This window comes from Berghia stephanieae, chromosome 5, assembly GCF_034508935.2.
Source record: "Berghia stephanieae isolate SIO BIC M18660-M18661 chromosome 5, UCSD_Bste_1.3, whole genome shotgun sequence".
Classification (NCBI taxonomy): Eukaryota; Metazoa; Mollusca; class Gastropoda; order Nudibranchia; family Aeolidiidae; genus Berghia; species Berghia stephanieae.
Genome location: NC_088364.1, coordinates 80405381 through 80429226, shown reverse-complemented (window position 1 = coordinate 80429226; position 23846 = coordinate 80405381). Strand labels below are relative to the sequence as shown.

Below are 23846 nucleotides of genomic sequence, written 5' to 3'. Positions count from 1 at the left end.
AGACTGTATTTCGGTAAGATTGTATGTGCCGGTTACTCGAAAGGTGGAGAGTGAAGGCAACATTCAGGGCTGCCTACCGACTAAGTGGCAATGGGATTGTAGAAAGACATCATCGAACAATTAAGACGTTGGCAGAAAGGGCAAACATTTCACCCATGGAGGCTGTTTATTGGTATAATTCTACACCCAGGCACGGCATAGATGGGGAGACTGTGCCGTCTCGTGCGATCTATAAGTACGAGTGGAGAGATAATCAGACCGCCGAGAATGAAGCTCATCCTAGTAATGACAGTGAAAGAATTAGTGGAAGAATCAAGGTTGGTAAGAGAGTTTGGATGAAACCGCCTCATGCCAGATGTACATCAAAGTGGGAAAAAGGTACTGTGACTGCAGTGAATTCGATAAACAATGTTGATGTTGATGGTATACCACGACACGTGTTGGATATACGGAGTGTCGTTGAAGCAGAAAGCGAAGACAATAATGTGTAGAACATCACCAGGCCACACTGGGCGTTTGATATTCAGAGATTGGAGGAAAGTGACGATGGGGAAAGAGAAGGTGAAATTCAGAGACTGGAGGAAGAAGGCGGTGAGGAAAATGTAGAGAGAGCACATGTTTCGAGTGAATCCATGTAGAGCAGAGCCAGAAGATGAAATTGGAAAAGTTGGCGGATCGAGACGGGTTGGGACAAGGACGCGCAGGCCACCGGTTTGGCTCGGGGACTAAGATTTCTCATTGGATGATGAAATGGACGATTTGTAATAGTAATGGACTTAGACAATGTGATCTTTCGATTAGGGGAGCGTGGGATTTGTTAATTGAAGTGCACGCAATTTTTGGGACTCTGTGCTAAAGGGTGTAAAAAAGATAATTGAACAGAAGATAGATAGGTAATTGTGTTGTCAAGTACAAAAGTCGGCAGACAGGATGGATATTGATATTTGATTGTTGTTTCGCGTAGATTAAATCACACAAGTTTATAATATTCCTCAATCTATTTTGACAGTCATTCTTTACTCAATTTCTCCAAGGATGTTCCTCTTATGAACTAAACCACTGTAAATGAAACAACAGGTAAGTTTAACTGAATTATGTAAAAGAGCTTTTTTTTTTTTACAGCGAGGATGGTAAGCTTTCAAACAATACAATCCAAAGGGATGTATTGCAAAACATGCTGGGTTTCGGTATTTCAGAACCATACAAGTACTATAGTAGTAGTAGTGGTGGTGGTGGTGGTGGTGGTAGTAGTAGTAGTAGTTGTAGTAGTAGTAGTAGTAGTAGTAGTAGTAGTAGTAGTATAGTAGTAGTAGTAGGTAGTAGTAGTAGTAGTAGTAGTAGTAGTAGTAGTAGTAGTATAGAGTGAGTAGTAGTAGTAGTGTAGTAGTAGTAGTAGTAGTAGTAGTAGTAGTAGTAGTAGTAGTATAGTAGTAGTAGTAGTAGTAGTAGTAGTAGTAGTAGTAGTAGTAGAGTAGTAGTAGTAGTAGTAGTAGTAGTAGTAGTAGTAGTCGTAGTAGTAGTAGTAGTAGTAGTAGTAGTAGTAGAAGTAGAAGTAGTAGTAGTAGTAGTAGTAGTAGTAGTAGTAGTAGTAGTAGTAGTAGTAGTAGTAGTAGTAGTAGTAGTAGTAGTAGTAGTAGTAGTAGTAGTTAGTAGTAGTAGTAGTAGTAGTAGTAGTAGTAGTAGTAGTAGTCGTAGTAGTAGTAGTAGTAGTAGTAGTAGTAGTAGTAGTAGTAGTAGTAGTAGTGTAGTAGTAGTAGTAGTAGTAGTAGTAGTAGTAGTAGTAGTAGTTAGTGTAGTAGTAGTAAGTAGTAGTAGTAGTAGTAGTAGTATGTAGTAGTAGTAGTAGTAGTAGTAGTAGTAGTAGTAGTAGTAGTAGTAGTAGTATAGTAGTGTAGTAGTAGTAGTAGTAGTAGTGTAGTAGTAGTAGTAGTAGTAGAGTAGTAGTAGTAGTTAGTTAGTAGTAGTAGTAGTAGTAGTAGTAGTAGTAGTAGTAGTAGTGTAGTAGTAGTTGTAGTCGTAGTAGAAGTAGTAGTAGTATGTAGTAGTAGTAGTAGTAGTAGTAGTAGTAGTAGGGAGTAGTAGAGTAGTTAGTAGTAGTAGTAGTAGTAGTAGTAGTAGTAGTAGTAGTAGTAGTATAGTAGTAGTAGAGTTAGTAGTAGTAGTAGTAGTAGTAGTAGTAGTAGCATAGTAGATAGTAGTAGTAGTAGTAGTAGTAGTAGTAGTAGTAGTAGTAGTAGTAGTAGTAGTAGTAGTAGTCTAGTAGTCTAGTAGGTAGTTGGTGTTTCATGTTGTTGTTGTTGGTGGTGGTGTTGTTGTTGTTCTTGTTATTGTGGTGGTGGTGGTGGTAGCGGTTTTTTAAAAAAATAATTGTTTTAAACAAATTCAAATTGCACCATCTTCATCACGGCGACATAATACCGTTTTGAGGCGGTAGGTCACATTCGTTGCTTCCTTCCCCCTTTCCTGGTATCTTCTCAAATTATCTTATGAAATTACTATGTATTGAGCTTCTTCAGATTTCTCGTGACGTCACTGAACCACTTCCTCTCAGTCATTTCCCTTTACGAAATTTGTTTATCAGTGCAAGGTCAAGACAAAGCAAAAACATGTAATATTTTAGTTTTATCACACTTCAGATATTTTAATAACCATTCAAATTTTTATCATTGCTTTATAATGTCTTTATGGTTCATTTATCAACTTCATAATTTCTCTCGAGCAGATTGTACTTGAAAACGTGACGTCTTGGATCTCCCTCTGCCTCTTCGGACTCTTCGTTTAGTTTGTGGCCACCGGCCACCCCTCTGCTGGTCCTGGCTGGTCCTCTCTTTTGTTTGTTTTATTGCACAGGGGTTCCTTCACCGATCTTGAAACTTGAAACATAACCCCTGATATAGCGACGAAATTGCAATTTTCCATTTCATTTTTTGTTTGTTGTTGCTGTCTTTACAGTATCAGTACAGTCGGTATTGTTGGTTGCGGCTAAGGTCAACCGTACCCTTTAGTTTAGCCTTTGCCTCTTTAACTTTAGTATTAGTAGCCTCATAATCATCATATACTCATACTCAAAACTCAAAGTATTATTATTACTCTTATTCTAATCCAATTCAATATCGGAATATCAACATTATTATGTTCCACTCACTTGCCACATGTCCCAATCACTGGGAGGCCTTCTGAAAGTGAAGAAAGCTCCTCCACGGTCTAGCCCTAGTGTCTATCTATTTTCACAGTGGATCTTTTGTCATGAGTAAATTTAGGGAGGCCTTCCGAAATCTCCTCATGCTAAGGGAAACAACCCAAATATTCTCTCATGTTAGGCGTTCATTTCTCAACAGGGATGTTGTGTTTCTGATTTGGACTCAGCAGGGGGAGGGGGGGACTCAAATAAAAAGAATAGGCTAGATATGCACACTATTTGACTAAAGTTCCCTTGAGCCTTGAGGTTAAGTCTCATCAATTAGACACTGATTCAGTAAACTTGGAATTCCTCACTTCTAAGATAATTCTTTTCTTTCAAAAAACTTACATGCTTCAACTTTCTTTACAATCTTTTCATTCTTCACAACTTTTGCTCACATAAATAGTACATTCTCAGCTTGTTGATTCTGCTCTCATTGGCCATTTCTTGCACACTCGAATTATATAGTTGTTGTTGTTTTGTAAAATTTTTGGAAAGCCAGACTATTGCATCCAAATATTTCAAATCGGCTTCTGTTGCGAAACCCTTTTTTCTATTATTTATTATTATATAATTATCTGAAGTGGCAATTGTGACAATGAAGTCAAAAGAATTGTGTTTCATTTACTGCTTGTATTTGCATTATCATGTAAAGAATGTGTTGTTTAATTGTTGGCTAACGCACTTCTTTCCTATTTCATGTTTTACATTTTAGAGGTGAACTATTTGCTGTTGCCACAATGGAAATAAGTATTAGAGATATAAGAGAAGTAGCAAATTATGTGTCTGATGTGAATTACTCATTCACATTGATTGTGCAACACTTATCATATTATATAGTGATAATATATGTCATTTAAAATTGTTTATTTTCCTCCTAACCTATCAGGTCTTCTACACCTGTTGACCCTGAGGCCCAGAAGAAGGTATGGAGGCCTCCATTTGATGCAAGATTCCCAAACATGAATCAAACAAGGTAACGATTGAACAGTTGTAGTTATTATTATTAGTTAAAAGATTAAAAGTCAATAATTCACGTTTAGAAGGGCGTTCAAATCAGTTTAATATAATATAGGATATACTACTGTTCCAAAGTTATGATTTACTACTCAAATTATACTTTTACCATAATAGTGTTTATCCTGGATTCTTTAGCATGAAACAGACAATAGTAATTGCTTGCTATCCTTTGGATAAGATGCTAGTTGTTCACAAAGTACTTTCCGCAAGCTCTGACAGGACAGAACCAGCTACCTAGTCTCTGTTGGATGACAGAGGGGTCCAAAAAAAATGTCGAATGCACCCGGGATTGATTTTGGTCCCTTTGTGTGTGAAGCGAGTGCTCTATCAACTGAGCTATCAGGACCCTTAGCTTTTACAATAAAATGAGTCCAAGTTTGTGAGTGGGAATTTCTTGAATGACATTTCTGCAAATTTTATGTACTGGCGTTGGGATGTGGTTAATTCATTTTGATGGCATCTGTGTCTATTGCTCAGTGGTCCAAGGTCTTGTCTTGTAAATGGCAGTGATGGAGTGGAATGATTACAAGATTCAAGAGTTTATTAAGGCCTTTTCTGGTCAAAAACCATATTTATTTTACTGAACATATTATAACAATTATAGTAACAGGTAAGAAATACTCATGATCTACCATTGTCTCTTTGGGCAACTGTAACAGTAGGACAGCAACTGATATTGTGACAGTGCTTGTATATGAACTCATTCAACCCTAACACCGACTAACTCGGGTTAATTTTACCCCATGCAGATTTTTCTTTTACAAATTATAGTCACATATCAAAGCTAATGTTTTTAGTTTTTACATGTTAATGGTAGTTGAATAAAACTATCTATGTACATGCTCATTTTTAATACATTTTTTTCCAATTTTGAAAAGTAGTAGCAAAACATTTCAAGGATTGAGCGAGTTAATGAAGCATTGTGAAGTGGATTGAGTATGATGTAATTCCCACTATTTCCCATACACATTACCGTACTAAAATTATCAAAGTTTATATATTTTGAATTTTTCGCACTTTTTCAGAAACTGTTGGCAAAACTATGTGGATTATTTCCGTTGTCAAAAGACCAAGGGCGAGGATTTTGCAGCATGTGAATACTTCAAGTCTGTCTACACTCATCTATGTCCAGGATTTTGGGTTAGTTGATACTACTTATGAGTTAAGATTTATTTTGACACGCTGAAAAAAAAAATAGAAGTTAAATAATATTGATGCGTAAGAGAGGTTTTATACCTCCTGTTTTTGTCATTTTGTACAGCTTTAATGACAGGAATTCTGGTTTTAGTTTCTTTTGTCAGCCTATAACTGCTAGATAATTTTGCATAATGCTCATTCTAATTATATAAGTGTATATGTCATCAAATTTTAAATCGTTATTGCAATTTTTCCTTTTTAATGTACTGCTTTGACGAATTTTGAAAATGACAGAGAGAAAAGCTTAGCTCCATTGCTCGAATTTCTTACGGAGAGAGCACAATATGTTCAATTAGGACAAAACAAAATCTTCCTGTATAACTACAAATACTGGTGCTCCTCAGGGTTGTGTATTGTCCCCTGTATTATTCACAATATACACGAATGACTGTAGAAGTCAAAACCTGAGTGTACCTTTAATAAAGTTTGCAGATGACACCGCTCTTCAAGGCCTCATAACAAATGGCAACGAAGTGGCTTATAGGCAAGAAATTGATAGATTTGTGTCTTGGTGTGATGCCCACCACCTAGAGCTTAACATAAGCAAGACAAAGGAGCTAGTGATTGACTTTAGGAGAGTGAAGGAATCGATAGAACCGTTAAAATTAAAGGACCAATTCGTCCAGCGAGTTCCTCACTACAAATACCTTGGTGTAACGATTGATGACAGGCTCAAGTGGGATGAACACTTGAAAATAATTTGGCATAAGATGTGCAGACGTACATATTTTTTATCAAAACTCTCTCAGTTTAGAATAGATAAAACCCTCTGCACATTATTTTATAGAGCAGTAATCGAAAGTGTTTTGTCATTTTGTATAACAGCTTGGGGAGGCAATTGCTTAGCAGTGGAAAGGAACAAAATAAATTCAAATATTAAAAAATCCATTAAACGCTATATAAATGATGTTGACGATGTAGATCTTTTATACGAGAAATTTTGTATAAATAAAATAACTAAAATATTAAATGACCAGTATCATCCACTAAGACCATCAATTATTATGTCAGAAAGAAGTGGTCGCCCTTTCTCTATTTCAACGAAAACAGAGAGACACCGAAAATCTTTTCTGCCGTCCAGTATTAGGCTTTATAACAACAAGCAATAATCATTTTATATAATTATTTCTCATTTTTACTTTTTTAAAATATAAATATTAATTTATTAATTTATTTGTTTTGCAATCTTTTCAATTTTCAATTTATAGTGACAGTTTTAACTATTTTACAGTGTTTGAAATTATTCATATTATAAAGCGCAGCTCTGGTTACAGAGCTGCTCCTTTTTTATATATATACATCCTATTTCCATTGTATTTTTATCTTATGTGTAAATTATAACACGTCTGTACAAAAAATTTCCTTTTTGGGATGCAATAAAGTATTATATTATTATTATTATATTATTATTAGTCATTCAGAGCCAATTGGCCCATGGAGCCGGAGTTTATCCCGGTTTCTGCAGCGTGAAATGGACAATAGCAATTGCTTGTTGTCCTTTTGATAAGACGCAGGTCTATCACAAAGTACTTTCCTCCAGATCTAACACCCAGCTACCCAATCACTACCGGTGGAGAGCGGGGTCAGAAAAAAATCTCGACTACACCTGGGATCGATCACTGTTTTTTAATTTTTTTGCGTGTGAAGCGAGTGCTCTATCCACTGAGCTATCGGGACCCCCTTAGTACTACAGTACATGACAGATATAAAGAGCTATTCATGGCCGAATAAAAAAAAAAGTAGTTCTTTATATTTGTAAGTTTTTATATATAAGGGGAAATATATTAGGCACAGACTTATGGTTGTTATTTCCATAAATGAGCTCTACTATTATAGTCATAACAGTTGATGGCTTGTGTTCACATATGCAGAAGTAAAAAGCCAACCAAATGCAGTTCTTTGTGAATGGAATGCATTGTGATTTATGAGTGATAAGATACAGCTGCATTTCCAAATCTAGTTATATAAGTCATAAATAAATTCCTTCTTCCTCTTTAATTGTGGCTCATCATGGGCACGAACACAGACCTGCCTTTTGTTACGAAAAATTCATAGAATTACAAACCTTTTTGATTTCTTTTTCATAACATCATAAGCATCACTAAGTCATTAAATTTTATTGAAAGTAAAAGTTGATGCCAGACTATACAATTTTAACCATTTTGAAGTGTTATTTAATCCTTTTGTGTGTAAATTGTTGATTTTTAAAGTTAATTAGCGATTACAATTTTTATCTCCTAAAAATTACAAATTTTAAAATTTCCAAGTAGGCAGGCAGGTCTGCTAACAAACCAAAAACAATGGAAAATAGACATTTCCCATCATTTAGGTTTTCATCATGTGTTCGTTTTTTTTTGTTTTTTTTTCTAAAAATTAATAAAAGGAAAATTCAGGCCTGAGCGAGGCTGATTTCACCTATGTAATTGGGATTCCTAAACTAAAAAGTGATGTGATGAACTCTGACCTTTTTAAATACCTATTCACTGTTCATTTCAATTTTATGTTTCCATTCTATTCCACTGACACAGGTTGAAGCTTGGGATGAACAGAGGGAGGCAGGCACCTTTCCTGGAAAAATTTAAATACTTGAAATTTTAGGAGTGTAAAAATGTAGTATGGATGTTGGAGAGTGGCAGTTTATTTATCAAACCTTTTTTAAAAAAGCTAGAATGGATGAGATAACAGTTCTATTTATAACCTGACTTTTGGATATTTTATTCTCTTTGGATACCATCTCCGGATGTGGGAAAAGATTTAGATGAATGTACCTCTTCTTGTTTGTAATGCAATTTCGTGTGTAGATCATTTACTGGTTTAGGTAAATGAGATTTAATGTAATAAAATGATATGAAATGTCAACTACAGTTTGAATTTTTGAGTGTTCTTTGTGGTAATGTTGTTGTGATATTCTACCTCTCAAAAAATAAGAACCTCTCTGAAGGAGGGGGGTCATTCTTGCTGTGGCTTCTATCCCCCTGTATCTACTTTCCTTTTCCAGGTTACTTACTGTCCTCGCCTTGGAAAGAGATTGTTGGTACAGTCCAGGGCCGAGGCCCAAGCTGAGGGAAACAGTCTAATGTGTTGTAATATTTATTTTTCCTTTTTAAATCATCTCTCTGCAGATTTGTGGTCCATTGGTATAGTAATTGTCTTCTGAGCAGCGCAAAGTTGAGTCCTGGAAAAGGCTCTTACTCTTACTCACATTCTTTCACCAAATTTAGGTGTTAAATGAGTACCTTGTCATTAACTGCATTGTCCCTTTCGAAAATAATTGTTGATCACTTTATAAGTTTCATGTCTTGCCTTGCATATTGAGTGTTGCTGTTGGTATGTGACTGGTTGTAAAATGTTTTAAGTTTTGTGAATATTGCGCTATATAAAGGCTCAATTTTTGCACTTTTTTTGGGGGGGGGGGGGGGGATATATTTTGTAAGCATTTGAGTGGAATTTTATGTTTGTGTCTCAAACTAAGCACATTAAGAGTTTGCTCGTCATCTACTTCTGTTCCCTATTTGAGCCAGTCTCCTTTGTCATAGTCTATCTCGGGTGCTTTAATTATTTTTAATTTGTTTGTCTGCTCCAGCTCCTCCCATTTTACAAGTACTGAAATGACCTAAAATCACTTTAAAACCTTTAAAAACAAACATAAACTCTCTCTAATTCCCCTTTGTCTTACCTTTTCTTGGGTGTTTAAATTGGAATTCTAGAACTTTTTACTATCCCATTTTCTTTCTTTTTACTGGTGCTGATATGACCTTAATGTGTTGCAAGCGCCGTAAGACCCTTAAAAACAAACAATCTCTCTCTCCCTCTTTCCAACCCGACTTCAAAGAGGTTTTGTCAGGGCAGTATATTGTATTGTGTGGATGTCTGCATACTATTCTGCGCTGTATGCACTCTGTCACTGGAGGAATTCAACTGTTCTTTTATAGGAAAAATCCGTCTTTCATTCTTTAGAAAAAAATTCTCCTTGGTTGAATACATATTGAGCTGGAACAAAAGCTATATTTTATTGCTTACAATCCGGCAGTGACATTGGATGGTTGCCAAAGGTTTTTATAACCTGTCTAATGACAGGTGCCTAACACAAGTGAGGACTAGCGTCATGGAAATGATTTGGTCTTTGGGGTGATGATTAACAAACATTCTACCTTTAAGCACTGCCATCGATAGGTGGCTTAGGCGTGTTTAATGCTAAAAGCGTGCTTAAATTTGAAGGCATTATCCAATGATTTCCGCGAGTCATTTCCCTTTGTCGTCATGATAGCGCAAAACCATGCGGTTGCTGCATTATTTATTGTTACCTGTAATTACAGTGGGGTTTGTCTTTTAAAATTTTAATCTTCATAATTCATCATGATAAAATTTCAATTTGAAAAAAAAAAGCCATGGGGATAATGTTGGGGAGGGTCTGTCTTGTTTTGGTGAAAAGAATTCAGTATTTGAGCTTTGCTTGCGATGTGAAACAATCCGCTGTTACACAGCTCTTATAATAACCTCGAATTTGGTTTGAGATGTGAGACCAGTTAACTCCATAAAAACATGAATAGTGTTCAAGTTTTACAACAGCTCCAAGGAAGAAGGCATTTTGGTCACCACTTTAGTTCATCTTCTCCACCTCCACTCAGGGTTGCTTCCTTTCCAGCGTATTATGGACATTTTTCAATATGTGTTAATTCACCGATTCATCAGGGCTGAGAATCTTCCGCCTAAAGGCGGATTTCCGCCTAAATGGTAGTTTACCTCCGCCCATCCCCATTACAATTCCTCCTTTTTCAAATTTGTTTTGGATAAATAAACAGTGAGTTTGAGAATTTCTCAGAAATTTGCCGTGTCTAACATTTTCCTCAAACCCTTAAAATCACAATTATGTCTTATGTCATATTTTGACACCTGTGCTCAGTTTCGTGAAATTTGGTGACTGACGGTCCCGTTTTTATGACGTCGGGCCAGACAGAATGGCACCAGATGTCATAATTGACACAGACGACCAGTCGTGTTCTTTTATTAGCTAGTTAATGGTTGAAGGGGAAGGGGAGGGACAAATGGGTCTGGATTTTTTCTCTCTGTTGTCTTTTTAATATCTCTTGGGTTGTATTTAAAAGTTTAGTTTGAGATGTGAGACCAGTTAACTCCATAAAAACATGAATAGTGTTCAAGTTTTACAACAGCTCCAAGGAAGAAGGCATTTTGGTCACCACTTTAGTTCATCTTCTCCACCTCCACTCAGGGTTGCTTCCTTTCCAGCGTATTATGGACAATTTTCAATATGTGTTAATTCACCGATTCATGAAAGGGAGTGGATACAATAATTAATAATCGGAATCAAGTACGGTCCTGTAATGAAGCATGCCTAATTCAGTAATAGCCGATTATTGTGCTTCAGTCCAAAATGTGCTTAAAGACGGCATAGATTGTAGTTCTAGTTTAAACACAAGCTTCTACTGCTGCCATTAGGGAGATATTGTTTTGCTGTCTTCCATTTGATCTGTTGGAACTTACTCTCCTAGTCTGTAAGGACATCTTGGTACAGTGGAACCTCAGTATAACGGGTCAGGATATAAACAGGCACCCAGTTATAACAGGGGTTTTTTAAAATCCCTGATTATTGTTTTTTTTTCTCTCCCTCTTTGCCTTAAGTAAAATTTACCGGCTATAGCAGAGACTTTTTAAGAGCCTTATCCGATTTAACAGGGGTGCGGAAACCCACTTAAAATCTCCAAATACAATGTATAAGTATAAGTCCATATTACGCCACGCTCTCACCTGCCAGGCGGAGTTGTCGTACCAATAAGGTCGCAGGTTCAAACCCCACCACCGCCGCGAAAATTTTTTATTCTCTATTATCTTCTGGCACTTTTCTACTCACTTCATATCTTGTTACCATATTACGCCATATCATGTATGCCTACAGCTAAAGGCAACAGAGAGCTAGGCAAGGCCTGGTTCGTGAATTCTCTGTATAACTGTGTGTGTGTGTGTGTGTGTGTAAGGACTACTTCCTACTGTACTACTACCATCATTTTCAGTATAACATTGGCCTGCACTGCCTGCATATTTTGACATGGAAAGTAAAGGGATTTGTTTAGAATATGCTCAACAACTATAAAAATACAAGGTTTGTGATGAAAGAGAATTTATGAAACTAACTAGTGACAAAACCTGAATCTAAACTTTACAGTTGAAGAAAACGCAAAATAAAAGAGGCTGCCCAAAAGATCATCTTTGATGAAAATTGCACAAGGCAATAAGTTGACTAAAACTAATACAGTTATGAACATTATTGTCTTTGTGAACTTTGTGACTCAGATTTGTTGCCCAGGTACCTTGTAAAAATAATCAACACGTATGTACGTATTATACTCCAAAAAAGTTCTGAAGTGATCCGTCATTATACAACAACCTGTCTTCGTACTGGCACAAGAGGAATAAAAATTCTTGGTGGCCACGACTTAAGAAAATGGCCTCAATTTACATCATCTATCATGTCTTGCACTTAGTGACTTTTTTCCTTATTTCTACTCCTTGAAAATGAGCTTGCAAGATCATTTTACAGTACAGCAGAATGCCATTCATTCATCAGCATTTTGTGGGGATTAATGGAAATTGACATGAAAATGGCCTTTAGATAATAGATAGTGCGACCTGGATATTACATAGATGCCAGGGGGAGGGGGATTTTGAGCAGTAAAATTTCTGCAAGAAAATATATTATTTTTTTATTGAAGGGTCTTGTGGGTTGTAAATTAAGAAACACAACACTTTATTTGTTTGAAATTTTTATTTTTGAATAAATATCTCCCGGATGTCAGGAGATTTTCATTTTTCATTTTTAAGCATTTATTTTAATAATAAAATATTCAAATAAAAAATCGGACGGATTCGATGATATGTGAGGTAATAACAATAATGTTAGTGTTAATATTAGTATGGATATTAACATCCAACATATTCTCCACTGATTACTCAATAAAGACTTATGGCAACACAGGCGTTTTGATGCTTCGACTTGTAAAATCAAACATGTCAAGATGAGCATGTTTACAAATGATGATCTAGCTTGACTTGGGACTCACTCTCTTTGAAACAAACATCTTATTAGGTAAAATTTTATAATGATATGATTTGAACTGTTTGATTAAAGTTTTAATAGTATACGGAAAATAAGACCCATTAATTAAATAAAAATAATTTGAAAAGCAAGTGTACAAAGTTAATGCAGCTATGATGATGATTAGGCTTTGAAAAATGATGATGATACAATAAGATTATCTTTAAAAAATAAAAAAGCATATACAGGGTGTCCCAGAAATTCTGGACCAATAAGCAAATAGTTTAAGGAGAAACAGACATCACAGATAAGCACATGATGTTAGCGAACATAAAGAGATATAATTCAACTTTTGTTTAACGCAAACCTAAAACTTGAAAAATGACTTAGATTTTTAAAATCTTTTTTGGAATGAATAAATGAAATAAAATTCCCTTTATTCATCCCCTAGGGGAAATTTGTCTTTAGGGTCTATTCCAAGGGAAGACTGGAATAACCCAGGCGCCAGTCGCAGAGCAGTGCCGCAAAGTGAGCTAGGGCGAGGTGACTTGCTCAAGGCCACACAGCGCAGCGGCGGGTGATTGAACTCGGTACCTTTCAGGTATGGAGCAAAGGCCATACCACTGAGCCACACTGCCCCTTAAAAACATACATCATTAATAATGGATTTCAACGTGTCCACCATTTTGTATGATCAGTTCTTTGATGCATCTCTCAAAGTTTTCTCCAAGTGTTTTTGAGCATTTCTTTGCTGACTGATTCAACTGCCATCAATAAACGTGGCAACAAATAAAAATTTGATTGACTGATTTCTTAATAAAGTAAAACAAATTTCATAATGATATCTTCATTAATTTCAGAATAAATATGATTTGTTATCGGTTCCAGACTTTGGGACACTCTGCAGACAACTCCCCTGCCTGAGGTCAAATGCAAATGTAAAGGTCAAATTATATTTAGAGATTTGAGCATTTTAAAACTTAAACTAAGGTCAAGTTTACATTACATGGGTTGCCATTAAAATCAGCACCTTGAGATCAATGTGACATGCTTTCATTCTACAATTGGTGAATAAAGTAAATTCATAAAACAAACTGATATACTTGAATTGTTCTTGAAAATGATCACCATCCATCCAACAGTCAGCAATAAGCACACTAAATGTAAATACCATTATAAAAGATAAAGAAATAGTTAATAGCCATAATTAATTTCCTTAAAAAATTGAAATGCATTTCAAACCATGAAATATGTTAATTATTCAGAGTATAAAACTGGCTCTCCATTATGCATGCCCGTAGCTGGATATTTAAATTTAAATTGTGGAATATAGCATAGCAAAAGATATAATGGAGGTGGGGTTGAGGCAAACTTAAAGAGCATCCAAGTCCATTTAGGATATTCCTTTAGGAATCAGAAATAATTCAAGGGAAACTAGAGGCAAATTTGCAAGAACAGTTTTTCCTTTTGACGCAAATGTATACGGAATCATCTTTTCTTGTAGCTCATGGACTCAAAATACTCATATTCTGAATTTTCAATTGGAATCTATAGATTCACAATAAACGCTTGCCGGCATAATATATATATATATATATATATATATATATATATACACACACACACAGAAAAAGGTGATGCACATGTAATTGGCTAAGATTTAGCATATGGTTGAATTGAAAATCAAGCACTTCTTTAGCCATACACAGCACAATACATTCTAAATAAAGACTTGATGAGCCAAGCTAGGGGATCTTTATGATGTTTGTTTCTGTTACATTACATGGTTCACCTTTACACATTATAAACACCTTTCAAATTTTTGAAAGACATCAACAGTCTTTAAGTATGACCAACACACCACACTTTATGAATAATGACACAAAGTAAATAAAGCACAACATTCCACCCCCATGCACTCCCCCTTTCCCCACATCTTTACTAAATCCAGGTCCCCATTTCCTATTTTGTGTGCTACAATAGAATTTTTGTGCAAATTGTTTAATTTCGCATCTGGTACAAGTTTCGGCTCCCCAGGTGGGCAGCTCCAGTCCGTCAAAAGGTGCGCAGCATTATTCTGGTACCTGTCCGACCCGTCTTGAAACACGGACCAAGGAGTCTGACACCTGTGCGAGCCGCAGGGGTTTAGCTATCTAAGATATTTTTTCCTTTGTGACAGCTTTTATACAAAGAAACTCCCCACTCCCCCCTCTCTCTCTCTCTCACCCTCCCTCCCTGTGATCTGAAGCTTACCATATGGATGTCTAATGATTTTAGTATGCCTAAGAATTCGTATTTTGAAATGTCTATACAAGAATAACAATCACCATCGTTTAAACCATACGTTCGGCCAGTGATTCCACAAAACTAGTCCCTCGAATTCGGAAAAATGCTGGAATGAGATCCTTTTCTCATTTTGGACCCTCTATTTGGAACGCCTTACCGCAGAGCATTCATGAAAAAAAATCTTTGTCTATTTTTAAACGTTCACTTAAAACATATCTATTTTGATTTTAGTAGATGGTATGAGAAGCAAGATAGGTTTGGTTTGTGTTGTGTGACTGATTATGTTTCAGCCAAAGTAATTTGTAATTTAAGCGCTTAGAGTCTGGTGTCTCGGAGTTATAGCGCTATATAAGTTTTCAGCATTACTATCATTATTATTAAACATGAAAAAATTAAAATAATATATCAACCTACATACGTAAATATTCGATGATGATTATAAAGCTAAGGAATTCAGAGTTTTATGTAAATGATAGACAGTATTGCTCTAGCATGTATTACTTATATCAAATACGACTTAACAACCAGTTGTACCCACATTTTTTCTTTAAAAAAAAAAAGAGAAGAAAAAAATACCATGAAGTGAACCGAATTAATCCGTGAGAATGGAATGTTAAAAGCATAGGTATGAAAGTGTTTTCCTTTGTTTCATGAGTAAATGATTGCTTATCTCTTGCGTAATACAACATGGGTCGGATGATATGGATCAATCTTAATCTTAAAGGTAGACATAATAGCAGCAATCTCTGAACTTGGTCTATAGCTGAACAAGAGAAATAAACAAAATTGGTCTAAAGCTGAACAAGGGAAATATACAAAACAAACAGCAACTAAATAAACCCAATGTAGAATTAGAATCTCACTGGAATGGGGGAAAAAACAATTTTCAAGAAAAAAAAAAAAAAGATAAAACATTGAAAAGATACATCTAATGTGAATTATAACACAAGTAGAAGCATGTCTATAAAAGAAAAGTCTTCTATAATTAGGAATAGGAAAACAGTATCCAGCTTATATGATTAAAATATACAATAAACGTGACCATAGAATTTCTATCCAATCTTTTAGTACAAACGATTTAAGTATATCTTGAGTAGAAACAGTCCCTTGTGTTGTTTTTTTTCATCCCAAAAATACTCTGGTGTGTGTAGGAGTGGAGATGATGACCATACTTACAATGCATGATTTTGATTCAATAGGTGCATGATAATCCAGGCACAAATAAGTAAATAAATAACAAAATGCATTTTAAAATGTATGTAGCAGCAATAGTATATTGTTTTACGACCGTCACGTAAAAAAGCGATAATTCAAAATCAAATTAAGATATCAATAATTTAAAGTTACTTGGAAGTACAAGGAAGGACCGATTTGGAATCCTTTTTTCTGGAAGTATTATTTACTTTTTGAAAAAAACCTTTCAAAAATTTGCACCGCATCAACCGAAAGTAAAGGAGACAAACACAGAAAAGTAGGAACGATTTTTTCTATATCAAATATAGTCAATATTTTTTATACCACTCCTTCTCCAAAATGCCATAAATTAGAAATAAATCGCACATAAATGCGTTTGATCATGTCTTCATCATTAAAATCATGTTGACTTAAATGGCCATAATATTCAACTGAATGTATAAAAAATATAAACAAAAAAAGGCATAAGTTGGCACTTAAAAGAACATTTTGATATTTTTGACAAACGCATTTTCACAGCAATCTGCGAACACTCGTTTTCACAACAAACTGTCAGCACTCGTTTTCACAACAATCTGTCAGCACTCTTTTTCACAACAAATATATACCCATAATAGAAAATATACTACGTTAAATATAGACAGTGTATCACAGAATTTATATTACAATGTAAGAAGCAGGCTTTTCACAACCATTCATGCTGATGATAATTCACTTTGTTATAGACGCTATGATATATATATATATAAATTCTTTTTGTTTGTGCTGTGAACTAATATACTCCCAGAGTCAAGTAAAATATGAAGCACACTGGTGGAGGACTTGACGTTATCTCCTTACTGTTTTTGTTACACTTGTCTTGGGTCTGAGTGCTGAAAAATGAGGAAAATGGAAATAAATTTAGCTTTTAAAAAAAAAAGTTTAATTGAACATGAAACACTTTTTGGTCATATCATCATCATAAATGTACTCAACACTAACACTCTAAATCTGCAGTGTATGAATAGAAGATAACATGAATCAGACTACTATTAGTGGAGCCTTTACCTTGATTGACAGGCTTGTTGGAAGAGGCTTTGGAGAACTTGCTGACCACTTGCTTGTCATTCAGGAGTTGGATGTCTTGGTCTTCCACTTGATTGCTAACAGTGGTAATAATAATAATAATAATAAGGTGGATAATAATATTAAGAATAAGAATAATAATAAGAATAAGAATAATGATAATCATAATAATAATAATAATAATAATAATAATAATAATAATAATAATAATAATAATAATAATAATGACAATAATAGTAATACTATAATTGCAATAATATTAGTTTATTGACATTTACCTCTTATGCCCAAGCCCAAAAGCGCTGTGCTTAAAACATTAAATTCATTTTATATATATTCTTTACCATAAACAAATTTTTTAAAAAATGTAACAACAAGAAAACGTGCCAATCCCCTCAAAAGCAAAAAAAAATATTTTAAAAAACCCCAGTCTTTACCTGATAATAGCATTTCGTTCCCTTCGAGCAATGTCCTTGTTGTCCGAGAAGAGGATGGTGTGGTGAGGTATGGACGTGTCACAGGTTGGGATAATGCCTTTAGCCCCACCACTCACGGACTGTAAGGTGCCATTGTAGACCAGCAGGTCGTCAACAAGCAACTGTAATACAATGAGTAGGTAAAAAGTGGGGATTATTTGCACATCATCTAGTGACACACAAAAAAAGTACACAGCGGTTTCTGAGCAAAGTCAATGTTCGTAAAGTCAACACCTTTTGTTGTCACTAAATTTTCTGTTATCTAATTGTGTCCCATTAATAATGGATAAAGTCAACACCTTTTGTTGGCACTAAATTTTCTGTTATCGAATTGTGTCCCATTAATAATGGAAAAAGTCAATACATTTTGTTGGCACTAAATTTTCTGTTATCCAATTGTGTTCCATTAATAATGGATAAATCAACACTTTTTGTTAGTACTAAATTTTCTGTTATCGAATTGTGTCCCATTAATAATGGATAAAGTCAATACATTTTGTTGGCACTAAATTTTCTGTTATCCAATTGTGTTCCGTTAATAATGGATAAATCAACACTTTTTGTTAGTACTAAATTTTCTGTTATCCAATTGTGTTCCGTTAATAATGGATAAAGTCAATACATTTTGTTGGCACTAAATTTTCTGTTATCCAATTGTGTTCCATTAATAATGGATAAATCAACACTTTTTGTTAGTACTAAATTTTCTGTTATCGAATTGTGTCCCATTAATAATGGATAAAGTCAATACATTTTGTTGGCACTAAATTTTCTGTTATCCAATTGTGTTCCGTTAATAATGGATAAATCAACACTTTTTGTTAGTACTAAATTTTCTGTTATCCAATTGTGTTCCGTTAATAATGGATAAAGTCAACATCTTATGTTGTCACTAAATTTTCTGTGTCTAATTGTGTTCCAGATAGACGATATTTTTTAGGTCCTCTCTGTAGAAATTTTAATTCGATGCATGATAGGGATTGTCAAAAAGCTTCGAAACAGAAAGAAAAAAACAAAACGACAAAAAAAACGAATAAAAACCCAACTTACAGCAAAGTCCTTCACACCTCTGTTCACTGTCTTGCTGTAGTTCCACAGTTTAATCATGGATACAGATGTAGGCTGATCAAAAATAACATATACACGATTGATCTGAAAAGGAAAGTCAATGAACAATTGGGTAATGCTCACATATAAGCGCAGATTTGAATTGAATGGTTTCAACATATTTGTTGAGTAATATTTCAATACAAAAATGTAAATAAAAATATATATTTAAAGAAATAAATACCATGTTACTTAATAGGACCCAAGGAGAGTCCAAAGTGGCATATTTCTAACAATATTCATTTCACTTAATGTCAATGTTATGACAGCTCAGATAACGATTAATGGTACTTATCTTGATACAATTCAACTATTCAAATCAAGTCAAATTTGGAAGGCAAATTTACTGTGTTGCAAAAATGTTTAGAAAAAAAAGTATCGTTCATCACTGATGATAAATAATATTTTAAACAAAAGTAAAGAGAAAAAAAAAAAAAGAGAGAGAGAGATAGATAGATAGATAGATAGAGAGAGAGAGAGAGAGAGAGAGAGAGAGAGAGAGAGAGAGAGAGAGAGAGAGAGAGAGAGAGAGAGAGAGAGAGAGAGAGAGAGAGAGGGAGGGAGGGAGAGAGAGAGATACTGACAATGTTAGGCAAGATTGGGGCCAGCCACATATGACGTCCATCATTGGTGTCATTCATTCCGTCAATGAGTTTATCAGGCGTTCTGGCGTCATTGTTGACGTTTTCCAATACATTCACACTGTCTGGATAGGCGGATATATCTACAAAGAAAAATTTTATGTTATAAAACAAATGTTTTTTCGCATGTATAAGCCACATTGAAAGCTAACATCTAATTCTTTCAAGCAATAAAATATTTGTGACTAGAATAGGCATCAAGACTACTACCTTCAAAGATCTAGAAGACAAAGTAAGATAAATTTTAAAAAAACAATTGATAAAATAAATTAGAAAAAAAACCCTTAAAAAAACAACTTAATTTATAATAATTGTTAAAAGGATAAGACATTGCAAGCAATTGCAAAAAAAATACATGACAAGATTAACTGGCATCAATAATAGTTGTTAAAGATGGGGTGATGGGGGGTGGGGGTTCAGTTCGGTAAGGTCTCATTATAATGAGGTGCAGAGTATAGTGTTAATTGTTTCATTCAATAACGGGTGTCATATAATAAGACAAAACCAATACATTGCATTGGTGATTACACACTCGGCACTCAGCGTCTGTATAGACAAATCCAATACCTAATCACTACCACTCCTCACTTATCTCTCTTCTCACCCAATCTTCCCAATCCTTAATAAATTTTAAAATTTTAATACATAACAGTAACAGCAAATGCCATGAATGCCTCGCTAATCTTCAACTGGTACTGGTACACATTAGATAGGGTGAAGCGTTGCCAAACATATTTCGCACATCTCCTTCCTCCACTCACACACATATATACCATACCCACACGCATGAAAACACATTAACTAACACAGTTAACGCCAAACGGAGAGTGATGGCAGCTTTCGTTTCCATTCAATAGAAACATAAGCAAAATCATTTTTTCAAAGGATGTGAAAATGATGGTCTAAATTGTTGAAGATTTTGGTGTTTGCCTCCAAAAGAGTTCGAGATTTTTGTGTTGCTAGTACCATGAAAATAGGATTAAAACGGAAAGTTTAGATGTCTTCGAGATTTCTGTGATTTTGAGATTATTATGCTGCACTGAATTTAAAAAAGGAAACCTTAATTGTAATTGTCATGTGATTGTTTTTTTGTATTGTTTTTTTCTTTTTCTCTAGCTCATATTATCAAGAAAATACTTTTCAAGACCATGTCTATCTTTGCTTTAATATTGAGCTTCTTTACTCCTTTCTTTTATTTTATGGTTTAGGAAATATTGAATTTTCATAATTATAGATTCAAGGGTGTCTAGGTCTTTATCTTCAAAAACTAGACTATAATTTGTAACATGATTAATTAACAAAACTGTTTAAAAAGACAATATGTATTATAATTCAGTTCTACAAATATTTCATACAAAAACTTTTTGTAAAATAAAAAATGGTAGTACTTACTATTCTGTGTCATTTCTATTTTGTTAAATGAAGCATCATAAAATTCAAGTCCGTTGAGACCTACATAATATTGATCACCCCAAGTGGAGAATAGTTGCAACTGGAATATAACTTCCAAAGAGTCAAGGTCATCATTATTTGGAAAGTTTCTTTAGACTGTTTCCAACAAAATTAACAAACTTGATCATTTATATCAAATTTACATGCTCAAGGTGATTTACGAGGGATCTCTAACCTACAGCAACATGTAGAATGAGACATGATACCTCTAAAGCGTTATTACAATTTCGTTTTGGAGAGTCAAGGCTGTTAATGACCAGGTACTCGTTTTACACCTGAAAATGATGAGAGAATGTGAGTAAAGCGCCTTTTCCAAGGACGCAACTATGCATCACTCAGAGCTGGACCCTAGACCTTCCAGTCCGAAGGCATTGTCATACCACACTAGGTGGTCATATTATCAAGAAAATATTGTTCAAGAGCATGTTATTCTTTGCTTTAAGTTTGAGCTTCTTTCTATCCTTTTGCACTTTCCATTTTATCCCCCCCCCCCTCCTATTTCCCTTTAGGACTTTAATCTTAATTTCTTTTTCGCTTTAATTCAAAGTAATTAGTACTTTTAGTTATCCCATAAAGTGTCTAACATGCCATTTTTGATGTTCAAGAATTCTAAGACCACTCCTAATATTTCAAAATGATAACATTATTGTAAATAAAACAATTTCTCCAGACAAAGTGTGATTTAATCAATTAACAAATACACTTGTGTGATGAGTTAAGGATACATCCTCGTGGCATCTGAATATTGCTGTCGTTCATTGGGGAGACAGATAGGTGAGATCTGGATTAAAAAAACAGATAAATCCATGAGAAATATGAAGAGTTCCTGAAGAACTTTAACTGCAATATAAGTTTTATATACAGGGGGTAGGGTGGCTCAGCGGTATGGTCTTAGCTTCATACCCGAAAGATACCAAGCTCGATCACCCGCCGCTGCGCTGTGTGGCCTTGAGCAAGTCACCTAGCCCTAGCTCACTTTGCGGCACTGCACTGCGGCTGACGACTGGGTTATTCCAATCTTCCCTTGGAATAGACCCTAGAGACAAATTTCCACTATGGGATGAATAAAGAGAATTTTATTTTAATAATTTTATTAAAATACAATATTACTAGAAATAGCTGCTTTTGAAATTGATTCTCACATACCCGTCAGATGCTGTCGATGCATTTGATGACGCGCTACTGTTGGAAAAGATCACTTCCTGGGCGTAATCAAAATGGCAAACCCCAGGTCCCTTCCGTAGTAGGTAACCCTCGGGAGGAGAAACTGTCCTATCGTTGACTTGAACGTGAATTACTTTGGCCTGGAGGATAGCAAAAAAAATCATTTCATTCATAAAGTAAATGATGACATATATCCTTTTTGATAAAAGATATAGCAACATGAAAGAATTAAATAGCGGTTATATAATGCATATTGTAAAGAAATAAACCCCATCAAAATAATAATAATAATAATAATAAATAATAATGATGATGATAATAATAATAATAATAATAATAATAATAATAATAATAATAATAATAATAATAATAATAATAATAATAATAATAATAATAATAATAAAAAAATAATATAGTAAAAGTTGTTTTCCTATTACTTGAATTTTAGCTTGATACTTGAAATCATAACAAAGTTACTCGATGTCAGACTCTTAAATGTGAAAATCTTGAAATCAATCAAACCGTACACTGTAGGAATTGTTGATATTGATAACTTATTTTTATTGGGGAGTTCATTCACATGGGGTTATAATTTATAAATGAAAAAATAATAAAACGCAACATATTTCACAATTTGCTGGACTAAATGTTGGATTAAAATTTAATTTTCTGATGATTGCTTGAAATATCCAAATTGAAAAAAGATAATATCCTGGAGTGGCTATGTGGTCTAGTGGTATGACAATCGCTTTCAGATCGGAAGGTCCTGGGTTCGAGCCTGCCTCAGCACATAGTTGAGTCCTTGGAAAAGGCTCTTTACTCACATTCTCTCACTGTATTCAGGTTTAAAATGAGTACCTGGTCGTTAACAGCGTTGTCTCTGTCGGAAAAAAATTATAATAATTGCCTAACAGGCATCATGTCTCGTTCTACATGTTAAGTGTTGCTGTTGGTCAGGAACCCCTTGTAAAGCACTTTGAGCATGTGTAGTGGATATTGCGTTATATAAAAGCTACAGTTTTTTTTGTTTTGTTAAGTTCAAGGGTTGAATTGGAAATGAATTCTTTTTTTTTTTAAAAGTTAAAGAGCCCCTCCCTCCCCCTGTTCTCAAATAATTCAGAAGAGAAGTGATAAATAATTACCCCTCTATATGTGTCTTCAGGACTCTTGTTGTAGTTCCACAGCCGTAAGCCAGATACCAGGGTTTGCTGTGGGAAGTTGATGGTGATGGAGTGGTTACCTCCAGCCGTGTACGGGATCAGCCACATGTGAGAGTCTTGACAGGTCACATTGGTTCCGTCAATTACTCTAAAGAGATGGCATGGAAATAGAAATAAAAATTGTTACAGTGAATGACGATAATCAGTCGGATGGTGAAAAGGTTTGAACTGAGATATCGCCAAGTTTAGTTAGAAGGTCAATTTTTCTGTGCTTGTTTGGAGTGAAAAATAAACGTCAACTTTTATATACTTGTTTATTATATTTATTTTTGTTTGATTATTTATTCATTTACTTTTTTATTTATTTATAGAATCTAATAATCAATCAATTGTTTACATTATTATTATTATTATTATTATTATTATTATTATTATTATTATTATTATTATTATTATTATTATTATTATCTTTATTTTGATGGGGTTTTTTTTCATTTTAATATGCATTATATAACCGCTATTTAATTTTTTATATTGCTATATCTTTTATCAAAATGTATATATCTTATCATTTACTAGAGGATCTTAATGCTACATGAACTTGAAAACTATTCCTATTTCTGTAGCGACTTAAAATATTCATTAATTCAGAAAAAACAGAGACTTGACTTGGCCTTTCAAGACAAAAAAAAGCTAGATTACTAATCAAGGAGGATGTCAAGAAGTCAATACAACTTCATAATAACTAGAATTTTTATCAAAAGTTTATATCAACGCGGATTTGTGCTAAAATGGCCTTAACTCACTCAATCATAACACCGACTATATCCATTGTTTACCTGGGTTACATTT

At 34.4% G+C, this 23846-nt stretch overlaps 2 protein-coding genes across 7 annotated transcripts in view; one reads left to right on the top strand and one right to left on the bottom strand.

Moving 5' to 3' along the window:
* Positions 1-2528: 2528 nt before the first annotated feature.
* Positions 2529-8257, top strand: LOC144973685 (cytochrome c oxidase subunit 6B1-like). The gene is made up of 4 exons (XM_078916472.1): positions 2529-2608; positions 4071-4157; positions 5227-5341; positions 7927-8257. Coding segments are annotated over exons 1-4 (258 nt in total). The 5' UTR covers positions 2529-2606; the 3' UTR covers positions 7981-8257.
* A 7593-nt stretch (positions 8258-15850) lies between these two features.
* LOC144973684 (katanin-interacting protein-like) overlaps positions 15851-23846 on the bottom strand; it is a 45332-nt gene continuing 37336 nt past the window's right edge. For 4 of the 6 annotated variants that reach the window (XM_078916469.1, XM_078916468.1, XM_078916467.1 and 1 more), the window contains 9 exons: positions 22977-23142; positions 21817-21974; positions 21396-21451; positions 20611-20721; positions 19162-19301; positions 18521-18622; positions 17432-17592; positions 16977-17071; positions 15851-16801 (listed from right to left, as the gene is read on the bottom strand). In XM_078916469.1, the coding sequence (XP_078772595.1) occupies positions 16758-16801; positions 16977-17071; positions 17432-17592; positions 18521-18622; positions 19162-19301; positions 20611-20721; positions 21396-21451; positions 21817-21974; positions 22977-23142 (1033 nt within the window). In that variant the 3' untranslated portion in view covers positions 15851-16757. The remainder of the gene's footprint in view (positions 16802-16976; positions 17072-17431; positions 17593-18520; positions 18623-19161; positions 19302-20610; positions 20722-21395; positions 21452-21816; positions 21975-22976; positions 23143-23846) is intronic. The other 2 variants (XM_078916470.1, XM_078916466.1) reach the window with 1 other exon arrangement.